Genomic DNA, 12,804 nt, shown 5'->3' on the forward strand with positions numbered 1-12,804 from the left:
CTTATGATAAAAGATGAAAAAAATAAATTCTTTAAACAGACAGCACTCACTGTAAAAACTTTTACTATGATCTACTCAATTTTTTTGGTGAAACATTTTTACATTTAACATTTAAGTAAATATAATTAAAATCTTTATGCAATGCAATAGTAATTCAATAGTAAATCTGAAACAAAAAACTGAGTAGATTTAATTTATATTTTGTATGTACAAATATCCTATATTTACTTTTTTTTTTTTACTTATATATTTACCATTTACTCTGAGTACTTTACAATAAATATAATAATTAAATGACAAACAAAACACAGTATTTTAATTAAACTTTTATTTGCCATATTTGACCATAACTGCAATTCAACCATATTTTGCAAATGACAACTTGTTATATAATTAATTTAATTTAATTAATTTACTTAATTTACAACTGCATTTGGGATCGTTTGAAGCCGCATTTAAACTGCATTTTGGAAGTTCAAAATCGGGGCACCATATCAGTCCATTATATGGACAAAAATCCTAAAATGTTTTCCTCAAAAAACACAATTTCTTTACGACTGAAGAAAGAAAGACATGAACATCTTGGATGACAAGGTGAGCACATTATCTGTAAATTGTTGTTCTGGAAGTGGACTTCTCCTTTAAGGCACAGAGCTCAGTTGCAGATGTTGCATGCAGTAGCAGAGTCTAAATGCTTACAATACATAAACGCTTCTAATTGACAACATAGATCCCTGACATCACGCTGTTCTGTACATTCATATTTCATTCCGCAGCTGAAACACATGACTTGCACATACTTTTTACACAGTACTATATTGCTAAAAGCTAAACAGGTCAGAGCCTGGTCAGTACACTGGTGGGACACCCTTTGTGAAAAACAAGCTTTCTGCTGGTGGTAGTAGTAGTCTGGCCAGCAGGGGGTGCTCATTCCCTGACTTGTATGGGTTCAAAAGTCGTAGTATTATGATGTGGACTTTTGATGAAGCATTAAACCGCCCCTCTGTGAAAAGGAGTGTCCTTCAGATGAAGCGTTATTTTTTCATTATATAGTGGTCTAAAAAAGGCGTAATACAAATGAGAACAATTGATTTTGACTACATTTTGACTTGATTTCTCCTTTTTTTTTTAAGGTAACCCCTGTCAAAAATGTCAACATTTGAAAACAACAGCACAATTAACAAAAAAATTTATGTTAACAACTGATATTTATTAAGTTATTTTTGGATTCAGCAGCTGTTATGCAAACAGGAAATAAAGCAGACATCCAGACTTGCTTAAAAAACAAAAAACAACAATGTGAAAGAGAAAAGGTGTTAATAACATTTTATTTATTAAGTCATTCAACAAATCTGTACAAACAAATACATACATTAAGCAGGCAGCACTGAAAAAAAAAAATATTAAAGCTTTTTCACATGCTTAAAAATACTTTTACTCTTCCATTCAGTTTGTTTCTTTTTGCTACTGTGATTCTTGTCTTCTTTTTTTTTTTTTTTTTTGAAGCCTTTAGAAATCTTACCTTTCGGAGCATCTGTTGGAAGTAAAAGCAGAAAAATCTGAATTTTATGCATCTTGCTGACATAGACACTCTATGCTTTTAGCACTCATATGCAAATTATTCTTTATGAGTTAGTGATTGTTCACAGAGCTTCACAGCTTTTAATAATTAGTGAGTCATTAAAAAATAAATGCTTCTATATTTCCTTTTTTTATTATTTATCAATACTTTATTCTTTTTTGTAAATAACGGCACTCAGAGTGGAAAGCAAAGTAAGAATTTTATTGTACAGGGAAATATGACAATACAGACTTTAAAAGACATAAGCATACAATATAAGCAACTTTATTAAGAAATTAAACATTTTATATTACAATAAAACTGTGTGACGTTAAAGCATAATATGCAAACATTACATTTTATCAACACTATCAAATTAATAAAAAATGTAATGTAAATGGCTTAGAGTATGTATCTATATATTTTTTAAATCCAATTTTAGGTCAAGGAATAGAAAGGTGCGATATATAATCATATCATTATTCACATGGCACAACTGGTTCATTTCTTTTGCATCAGTAGCCAATGAGCTTGCTGCTCAACATTCAAAGACTTGGCTAGTGCTTGCTGTAGCAGCTGCAGCACATTTCAGAAACCCTCTACCTTCCCCAGCTCCACCTGTTTAGATCTGCTATGGGGTGATTTCATCTAGGATATATATGGGAGTTATTTTGTATATGTTATATGTGCAGCAGCAGTATTTCTTTGCTCACAGCAGCATGTCTGTGAATGTACTGGCAGCAGCAGGTCTTGGTACTTGCTGTGCAGCAACAGCAGCAGCATAGCACATCTATTCTGCCAAGACCATACACATTAACATTGCCATGCATACTACAATGATAAACTCTCAGAGAGTTGTCATAACAGAAATAGAATTGTTTACATTTTAGGTCTCAAGCAGTGAATTAAAGTGGAAATTGTGTAGGTTTACAGATTTGTGTCACTTTGTGTACTGGCATTCACATCATTTCTGATTGTTTGTGCATGCTTTCTTCAGATGCTGAAAATGAAATGTATTGTTTAATGAGTGTACAGTGTGAAAATGTTTTCTTTATACTGTAAATTAACAAATAGCTTTGGAAAAACTAGAATTAATTACTAGAAGCAGTAGAATAACCACTTTTATTTGAATCTAAATACCAAAAGCAAGACAAAGGGAATTATTGTTTTTGATTAGTTTATGAAACATAACTTCTCATAAACCCATATTTTTTGAATAAGTATTCCTTTAATTTGCTTTTCTAGGATCTTTAGGCATTTAAATTCTTGTCATACCTGCACGTCGTCTTTTCCATACAATTATAGCAGCTGCCACTCCAAACACCAACATCAGAGCCAAAACCGTCAGAACTGAGGGAATCACTGATTTAAATGGTTCCCCATGATCAAACTCTGAAACATCAACCACAGACTAAGATTTTGACTTTTATTGTTTTTGTCTTGACTGTTAGATGTGTTTTCTGTAAGAGCTCATTACCCAAAGTGACATCCAGTTTGTTGTCCAGACTGAGGTGTGTGGCAGAGCAGGTGTATTTGCGTTTGTCTGCAGCACTGATCTCCAGACTCTTCCTCATTTGGTACGTCCCGTCACCATTGGGCAGCAGATCTCCTCCAGTGATCTCATGATCAGCTACAGGCTGTCCGTCTCTGAACAGGGTCAGGTTGATGTGACGTGGGTAAAATCCTGTTGCCAAACAACTCACACGAAATCCTCCAGAATCTGAGTTTGCTTTTTGGATGAGTCTGACTTGTGGTTTCACTGCAGAGCAAATATACAAAAAGTAAGAGATTACACTCTTTTTAATATATTGAAAAGCACTGAGAAAAACACACTGAATGCTCACCTCTCCTCATCCCTTGAGTTCCTCTCTTTTTTAGGTACTTTCTGAGACGGACTGTGCAGCGTGGGTAGTGTGTAGTCGCATAGTGCCATTTATACATTTATACATTTATCTCTAGATGTAGTGTTGTCATTTTTTTTTATACCTTGATATGTTATTGTATCATCAAAAAAACGCATTTCATCTGTAGTGGAGCCTTGAAAAGCAACTTTAGTGATCAATTGTCCAGGTTTGTCATTGTCTGAGATGTCACACAGAATCAACATCTGATGAACTACAGGTCCTGTTAAGAATAGAATGTCAAACTGAATCAGATGTCAAAACAGACTCCAGCATCTTGTTTCATATTTCACTGACCTCATGATTCTCAAGATCAGTGGTTTAAGGGCCATCAACATTTTTTGTATTTCAGTTTATGTTTATGGCTTTAGCAGCTTTAATTTATTTACCTTGATTTAAAAGAGTTCAAACAAAAATACAAATTTGCTGATAATTTACTCACCCTGCAGGCCATCCAAGATGTAGGTGAATTTGTTACTTCAAAACCGATTTGGAAATTTAGCATTACATTACTTGCTCATCAGTGGATCATCTGCAGTGAATGGGTGTTGTCAGAATGAGAGTTAAAACTGAATGAGAGAGATTCTCTTTGGAATCAATTCTGATCTTAGATTTAAAACAGCAGACCACACTCTAATCTAGTTTTATCCTCACATTCAAACGCTCACAAAAATGAGTGCCGAAGAGCACTTGTGCGTTCGTCATGTAATTTCACTTCGGCTCAGAATGCTTTTATGACACAAGATTAATGTAAACACAGCCCACTGTGAACACCCTTGTAATTCACTTCAACCTTTCAGAATTGTATGAATGATTATTTTAGATTCAAGTGCATGTAAGGATTTGGAAACAAGCAGAGCACGACTGTTTCTAAAGCAAACAGTGCCATGTGCCGATCAAAACTAAACCCAGAATCGATTTGAGAAAGAATCATGATTTTGCGGAAAACCTTAGAATCAATGCTAAATTATTTCTCGATTCGCATTGCAATGATTTATTGTCCCATCCCTATTATATATGTTAACTGATGGACTGGAATCATGTGAATTGCTTGTGGATTACTATGATGTTTTTATCAGTAGTTTGAACTATGATTCTAAAAGCACCCATTTACTGCAGAGCATCCATTGATGAGCAAATAATATCATGCAAAATTTCTCCAAATCTCTTCCAGTGGAAAAACAAACTCATCCACATCTTGAATGACCTGAGGGTGAGTAAATTATCCACAAATTTTCAAAGTGAAATGTCCAGAGAGTGGCGCTACAACACACGTTCAACACAAGACGGTAGCATGTTTCTATTACCTTGGTACAGGCACGTTACATATTGCTGTGTGTTTATTACACTGCTTGAGGTACATATTGCGGCTGTTCAGAATTCAAATATCTGGGGAGAGTCGCTAAAGGTTAATGCTCTCCCGTTGGAAATATCCTCCAAACCAAACCCAACCCTAGACCTACCCCATAGTGTTAACAAATGCAAAAGTGATATTAAATGCAGTTGTTTTACAGGGTTCATACCAGCGTTCTCTATCACTGAAGTGCAACGCTGTATCGCGTGAGCTACTGAGCAAATCTACTAAATTAGAGAACTCATGCATATGAAGCTGTTAAAATTGTTTAAAGTTATTACATAATATTTTGCAAGTAATTGTGTGAAAATTATGCTTATTAAACAAAACTCTGTACCCGTAAATCATACTTTGTATGAAAAGAAATGAAAGTTGTCAGAGTTTTACTGCTTCTAGTGTTCATTTCAGCTGGAAACTGCAGTGATTTGTACATATGTACGTAAGTTGTTTTCAGTTTTGCAGAAATGTACACGTATCTCCAATGAGCCTATATGCTGCAACCAACAGTATGTTTTCCTACTGAACTTACCTTCTGTTTTGTTCTTATACCTTACTACTAATGTTTTTGAAAAGGGTTGCAAATAATCCTTTATGTCATAACTTATGAGATCAACCTCCTCATCTTCATTTGTCGTATTTCCTCTTGGAACACAGCTGTTTGTCTCTGAATCACAGTATCCAACTGTAATGTCATCCAACATAGATATGACACTAAATTCAGGAAATGGAGTGAGAACCTGTGAGAAACAGTAAAAAGAAAAGTAATTTTCATTTACAATCAACCTACTATACAGTAAAATCTGAAAAAGAGCATGTTGAGATACTGCAACAAAAACAAGCCAATAATACGATTGTGTAAATGAGTAAAGCATAGATTAAAATACACAAGAGCCTGTACTAAACATTATTTAAAGACAAATCCTACAAAATTTTACCCATAAAAACAGCTGTTGGAAGTGACAGCACACATAGAAAGAACAAAACTGTCATGTTGTTTTCAAGTGGTAAAAACATGTTCTTCTGTACAGCCACATTCAGTGAATGTGATCAGTAACAATCTTAGTAAGGTTTGTAACAAGTCAAACCAGTTGCAAGTTTTATTTTCTGGAATATGAGATCTATGTCAGTCAGTTTAAGGTTACACCATTCCAGATTCAGACGGTGCTGTGTCAACACTGTTATTGTTGCCTCCTAATCAATACTTTCCTCAGTTTAAATGAAATTAAATATTTTGGTTTATACATTGAATTATACTTTTGAAAAACATTGAAACCATATACCCTAGTGAAGTGAAGACATACTGTCATATCAGTAGCATTAAAAGGTGATTTATTTTACATGAAGTGACTGTTTAGTAGAGAGTATAAAAACACATTGGGGAAATCTGTAGGTTATTTTGAATAAATAATCATTCAAATGTGTGTTGGTTGTTTGACACTGTTACAGTGCTAAGATCTGTACAAGGTTTTCTGTGGGTCCATATTCCTTCTTCACCACTAGAGGGTATTAGTTTGTTCTCTGATTGTGAATCTAATGAGAAGAGTAAAGTGGAGGACAGCATGGTGAGCTTTGTGTTCTTTCACTGCTCTGGCCTGGAAATTTGTCCTTATTGAGAAAGTCTGTTTTACTGCTGAAATGAGAGTGATATTTGATGTCAAGTGTTAAAGGGGTCATCGAATTCCCATTTTCCACAAGTTGATATGATTCTTTAGAGTTTTAATAAAAAGTCTATAACATGCTTTGGTTAAAATTTCTCAATGGTAGTGTAAAAACACCCTTTTTACCTTGTCAAAATCAGCTCTGCAAAATCAGCCTGTTCTGGTGGATGTTGCTTTAAAGGAACACTTCAGCCCCGATCAGACAGAACGCGTTTTTGCAGTGAGAGGTGCCTTTTTGAATTGTTTTCTATTGGCAGTGAGTGCTATGCGTGCTGTTTATGCGCCTCGCGTTTTTGCCGGAGCACTCTGAGCGCCTAAAGTTGAAAATAAAAAAAACAACTCTGAGCAGAAAAGCACTCCACGTCATCGCGTTTTTTTTCCATTGTCCAATCGAATGAATGGAGAGGTGGGCCTTCCGTTATGGTGACGAAAGTTTTACCGTTGCTTAAAAAGTCCGAAGACTGCAGTGATGGAGGAGAAACTTTTGGTGTCTATCGTGGGTTACCTGGAACTGTATTTTTTAAGGTCTTTTACTCAGTCTTAGTACACGATGTAATCACAGAAGACTCAAGTTTTAAGTAGGAAAAATATCGTCATTATATATGGTCATTTTTGACCGAGATGCTACTGGTCTAATCAGATTTAATGATCTAAGCTATGCTAAAAGTGCTACCGCCAGACCCGGAGAACGGCTGAATGGATTTGAAAACGGTAAAACTCAGCTGTTTAACTCTAGGGGAGTTGGAAAATTAGCCTATTGTCAAAAAACGTGGAGTGTTCCTTTAAATGTTAATGAGCTATGCTCGCCCCACCCCTCTCTTTTCTAGTATATCTGAGAAAAAAAAAAAAAAAAAAAAAAAAAAAAAAAGTGTTGTGGCAATGGTGAGTACAGCTGTTGAGCTGTTTTTTTTTTTGTTTGTTTTTTTTGTAAGGTGTGTGAATCATATTAGCATATACAGAATAAAATTGGTCCCTCTCTCATTTATTTGTATAGCATTTTTCTCGTTGTTAGACAAAAAGACAGTCATAACAATACTGTTATGTATTACAGGTGTGCAGATGAGCTCAAACGTCACCTGAATCCGCAGCTTCAAATGAATTATCCGCCCACCACCCACCCCACACCTATATTAACCGAACCCGACCCGCACCCAATCGTCATATACAGTTAATCTAATTCATAGTTTTGCATGGCAGAACCTGATTTTACCGTGTATGACATGTCCCTGGATCAACATCTTTGTTGACCCTGGAACAACATTGTGATTAACCAATCAGATTAAAAAAATCAGTTTATAGTTTTTGTGAAGTTTAGGCTTACAATCAGTGTTTGGTGCTTGTACATTAGTGTCATTCATCCATTATTTCCTCTGATTTTATGGATTACTCATGGGTAAGGTTAGGTTTAGGTGTAGGGATGTGGTCAAGAAAAAATTTTTGGATTAAAATGTTGTTCCAGGGTCAACAAAATGGCCGCTTTCATATATGTTTCATATCTTTCATATCTTATACTGTTTCTACTTTTATTGCAGCCAGTCTTAAAATATATGTAAATTAAATATGTTAAATATAAGCTACAAATATTTGAACTAAAAACTAATATAAATGGCAAAAACACAATAAGGGTAATATTTCAAAACATTTTAATTAACCGATAATTGCAGCTACAAAACACAACATTAACACATTTATTTTAAAGTTATTTAAAATGTATTTAAAAGGATAGTTCCCCCAAAAACTATGCAATTATTTACTCACCATCATGTTGGTCCAAACTTGTATGAGCTTCCTTCTTCTGCTGACAAAGGAAGATATTCTGAAGAATGTTTGTAACCAAACAGTTTTGGGGCTCCACTTACTTCCTTAGTATTTTCCTACCATGGAAGTAAGTGGACAGCAATTGTGGTTACATACATTCTTCACAATGCCTTGTTTTGTGTTCAGCAGAAGAAAGAATCTCATTCAGGTTTGGATCAACTTGATGGCAAGTACATAATACAGAATTTTTGGGGGGGTGAAGTAACACTAAACAATCAAGTGTCGATCATGTGGCAACTACTTTAATTCTGAACTTTATTTTATTTTATTTTTATTTTTTTTGCTGATTCAGTTTCGGAGCTTTGCCATTTTGCAGTTCAAGGCTGTACCATTTTGGCCAGAAGTGGTTCCGGGATGTTTCATCATGACAGCATCTTTAAAAAAAATGCAGAAAATCAAGTTAGAAGCACATTAATCCTAAAAAGGGCAAGACCATGAAGAGAAATCAGAAAATGAATTCATTGCTATTTTCTTAGGACACAAATAATACAATTTAATGTTTTTTTTTTTTTAAACATGACTTTTATTAAAAGCGACCTCCACATCAGCACTGCATAGCAGTTAATATCTGTGAGAAACATTTACGCTCGCTTAGGGTGCACATCATATTAATAAAGCGACCTCAACACTGCATAGTAATTCAGATCTATGAGAAATGTTTAGGTACACACAGCATATTAATATCATCATAAAGTAATATTACACAATGTAAATTAAGTAAAACACTTACTTTTGGCATTTTCTTTGTTAAAACCAACTTTCCCGTCTGCTCCGCATCGTGACTAAAAGAAAATATCTTTCTGAGAAAAAGTTCAGGAGTGCACAACACAAATATCACTATAAATCATTATGACATTATTAAATACATATTTTAAATGAGGTAAAACACTTCTTTTCCCTGTTAAAAGTGATCTCTGTCAGCACTGCATAGCAATTAAAATCTGTGAGAAACGTTTAGGTGCACACAACATATTAATATCGTCATAAAGTAATATTATACATAATGTAAATGAGGTAAAACACTTACTTTCTGTGTTTTCCTTGATAAAACCAACTTCCCTGTCTACTCTGCATGGTGAGTGAAAGAAAATCAATATGACATTATAAAATAGATATTTTAAATGAGATAAAACACTTACTTAGAGTGTTTCCCTGTTAAAAACGACCTCTGCGTTAGCACTGCATAGCAACGGGCTATATGCACACCTCTCTTCTGCATTTAAACTCAGCCAGCTATGTCATATCCAGACATTTCATTCATATTTCCCGAGGATTACAGTCAATGACGTTACTCGAATTATCCAAACACTGTCTCATTCATAGAAAGCCAACAAGGAGAAGGGATTCAAGTTATACATTTCAAGTTACATCCATAATTATGAAGGTAAAATCTGGACTTGTTGTGTCTTTACATGCCCTTACCATGAATGCTGCGTAACGCTAGTGCAGCAGTGTAAGTTAGTGTAAAGTTAGTGATACTATGTGCATTTTTCTAACGTCATTGTCAGTTTCAAACAAGGATTCAGGCACAGGAGAGGTAACCATTAAGGCTGAGTGTTATCGATCAATGAGGGAAAGCCAAAAGCCTCACAACTTGAGTGTAAGAGAAAGTTAGTCCTGCAGGTTCAGTGCAGGCTTGAGACCGGTTCTGTTCGTCAGATCAAGTTTCTGTGAATCATCATAAACTTGTTGAAGGCTATTTTATTACATATTTAGTTTAATGTACTGTAAGTGACATTGGTGTCTGGGGTGGCTAATGTTTTTATTATCATGTTTTGTGTGCATCAAGATTGAGATTTCATGCGCATTCAAATTATTTTTATTAAACTAACGCTTAAACAGCAAAATGCAGCTGCTTCGGCTGTCTTTAAAATACTGTAGCCTATAAATTCATAATACCAGTCTCAGCATGTCAAAATTAGATTATTGTTACTGTATAGCAACAAACATACATTTTTAATCATGGTATTATATGTGCAGACTTTCTAGGACACACACGCATTTAGAATGTTTATGTGAACAGATTGGTTAGCATATAGCATGGTCTGTGGCAGACCTATTCATAAAAAGTTTCTTACTTTATTCTTATGAAGTGTACTGTGATCTTCCAAGTAAAGTGGCTCCGATAACAGCTATGGGTACGTTGACATGCACACTTTTTGGTTCAATCAGATTTATTAAATTTATCCCGATTGATGAATCGGAATGTAGTGTTTACATGAACGCTAAATAAAGTGATCGGGTTGATGTGTGTGTTTATATGTCACAAGATTTAAATTGGAATAGATTTTAATAACCACACAATAACATAATAACCACTTTTCTACTCTGTTTCTTTATTTGTTTTTAACAGCAGAATTAGTATTTGGATATTCTGGATAAATATACATATAAACCGCTGTGCTGTGCTACTCATATTTATCACGCAGTAAAAATGCCACTCCCCAAGCCCAAAACGGCTTTCCTGTGGATGAGAATGTGTTTACATGTACTCTTAATTGTATTAGAAAAGGAATAAACCACCCCCTTCAATTGGATCGATTATTTGGGTGCATGTAAACGTAGCCTATGAGTATGGACATTAGTGCTCCTCTTGTTGACTCTGTATTTGGAAAAGTGGGAAGTGTGTTATCCTATCACATACCAGCAAAGAGAGTGCCGAAAACCTGTCCACACACAGATGCTCCTCCTCCCCCACAGCTGCCACTTCATAGTTACAGGCTGAGACCCTCTGCCTCCTCTTTTGTCTACACTGAATATCAGCAGCACCACATGATGTCCCTGGCAACAACATTAGAGACAGCACACAGAATTGCCAACAGTACAGAGAGCAGAGTTCCTGCATTGAGTGGCACCAACTAAGGCGGCCCTGCATCTCCTCCTCCAAATTCAGAGAGGTCTGTCACACCAGGGCACAGAGATCTGCCGAAAATCTTGCAAAACGACTTCTGAGACCTATAGCCATCAGACTGCAGACATGAGGAGGGGCCTTCACATGGAACCTGCAGCTGTAGAAGAGTACTGTACTACAAGGGAGGTTAACCACTAATCCCTGTGGCTTCCTTATCCACCCCGATGCACCGTGGATGGGGTCATCACCTGATGGCATTGTGTATGATCCAAATGGGCAGTCAGTGTTTGGCCTTGTCGAAATTAAATGCCCCAATGTAGCCAAATGTCTTCTTAATATAATTGAAAAGATGACTGATTTACATGTATACAGCAATCTGTCACACCACATTGAAGAGCGTGAAAAACACATTATTCTAAGACATATTGTTTTTATTTCACTATAAAACACAGAATTTGAAAGCTGAGGCTTTGTTTTATATTAAAAGTACCAAATTTACAAAGCTTATTGCTATTATTGGGTTGCTGGCACAATACAACTAGGCCTAATGAATTGTATCTAAGCATATTATTTCTAAGCATACTGTCCCTGCTAGTATAACAGAGTACATTTCCCATCATCCATTGCGCTGATTACACACACACAGCTGGAACCAATCAAACACGCTATATGTGACCCTGGACCACAAAACCAGTCTTAAGTCGCTGGGGTATATTTGTTGTAGTAGCCAAAAATACATTGTATAGGTAAAAATAATTTATTTTTCTTTTATGCCAAAAATCATTAGGAAATTAAGTAAAGATCATGCTCCATGAAGATATTTTGTAAAATTCCTACTGTAAAAAATGTCAAAACTTAATTTTTGATTAGTAATATGTGACCCTGGACCACAAAACCAGTCTTAAGTCACTGGGGTATATTTGTAGCAATAGCCAAAAATACATTGTATGGGTCAAAATTATTGATTTTTCTTTTATGGCAAAAATCATTAGGAAGTAAAGTAAAGATCATGTTCCATCAAGATATTTTGTAAAATTCCTACTGTAAATATATGAAACTAATGAATGAATTTTTTATTAGTAATATACATTGTTAAGAACTTTATTTGGACAACTTTAAAAGCAATTTTCTCAATATTTTGATTTTTTTGCACCCTCAGATTTCAGATTTTCAAATTGTTGTATCTCGACCAAATATTGTCCTATCCTAACAAACCATACATCAATGGAAAGCTTATTAATTCATATATATATATATATATATATATATATATATATATATATATATATATATATATATATATATATATATATATACTGGAAATATTATTTCCTTAAAATTGCTGTGATTTAATTCTCGTAATTTAGACTTTATTCTCAAAACATTTCAACTTCATTTTCAAAATATTATGACTTTATTCTTGTAATTTTAGATTTTTTACATTTTTAATGTGGCACTGAAATGCCATTGCATAGTCATCCTCTTTTATATATTTATATTACAATATTAAACTTTATGACATTAAATTACACACATTACAACATAAAAACTCCAACAATTAAATATGTCTGAACATTGTCTGACACATTACAACAACTTTGCATCTAAAGTCAACAAATCAAAATGTCATGGCTGACAATGACCGGCTACACTTGCAGACA

The 12,804-nt window shown here is 34.7% G+C and overlaps 1 protein-coding gene across 1 annotated transcript; it reads right to left on the reverse strand.

Moving 5' to 3' along the window:
* Window positions 1-2,520: 2,520 nt before the first annotated feature.
* Window positions 2,521-11,401, reverse strand: LOC127160095 (major histocompatibility complex class I-related gene protein). The gene is given in 8 exon segments (XM_053825502.1): window positions 2,521-2,561; window positions 2,837-2,953; window positions 3,039-3,320; window positions 3,406-3,536; window positions 3,538-3,685; window positions 5,346-5,553; window positions 10,937-11,073; window positions 11,248-11,401. Coding segments are annotated over 8 exon segments (1,218 nt in total).
* Between the last annotated feature and the right edge of the window lie 1,403 nt (window positions 11,402-12,804).

Source organism: Labeo rohita, unplaced genomic scaffold, assembly GCF_022985175.1.
Source record: "Labeo rohita strain BAU-BD-2019 unplaced genomic scaffold, IGBB_LRoh.1.0 scaffold_287, whole genome shotgun sequence".
In the NCBI taxonomy this organism is placed as follows: Eukaryota; Metazoa; Chordata; class Actinopteri; order Cypriniformes; family Cyprinidae; genus Labeo; species Labeo rohita.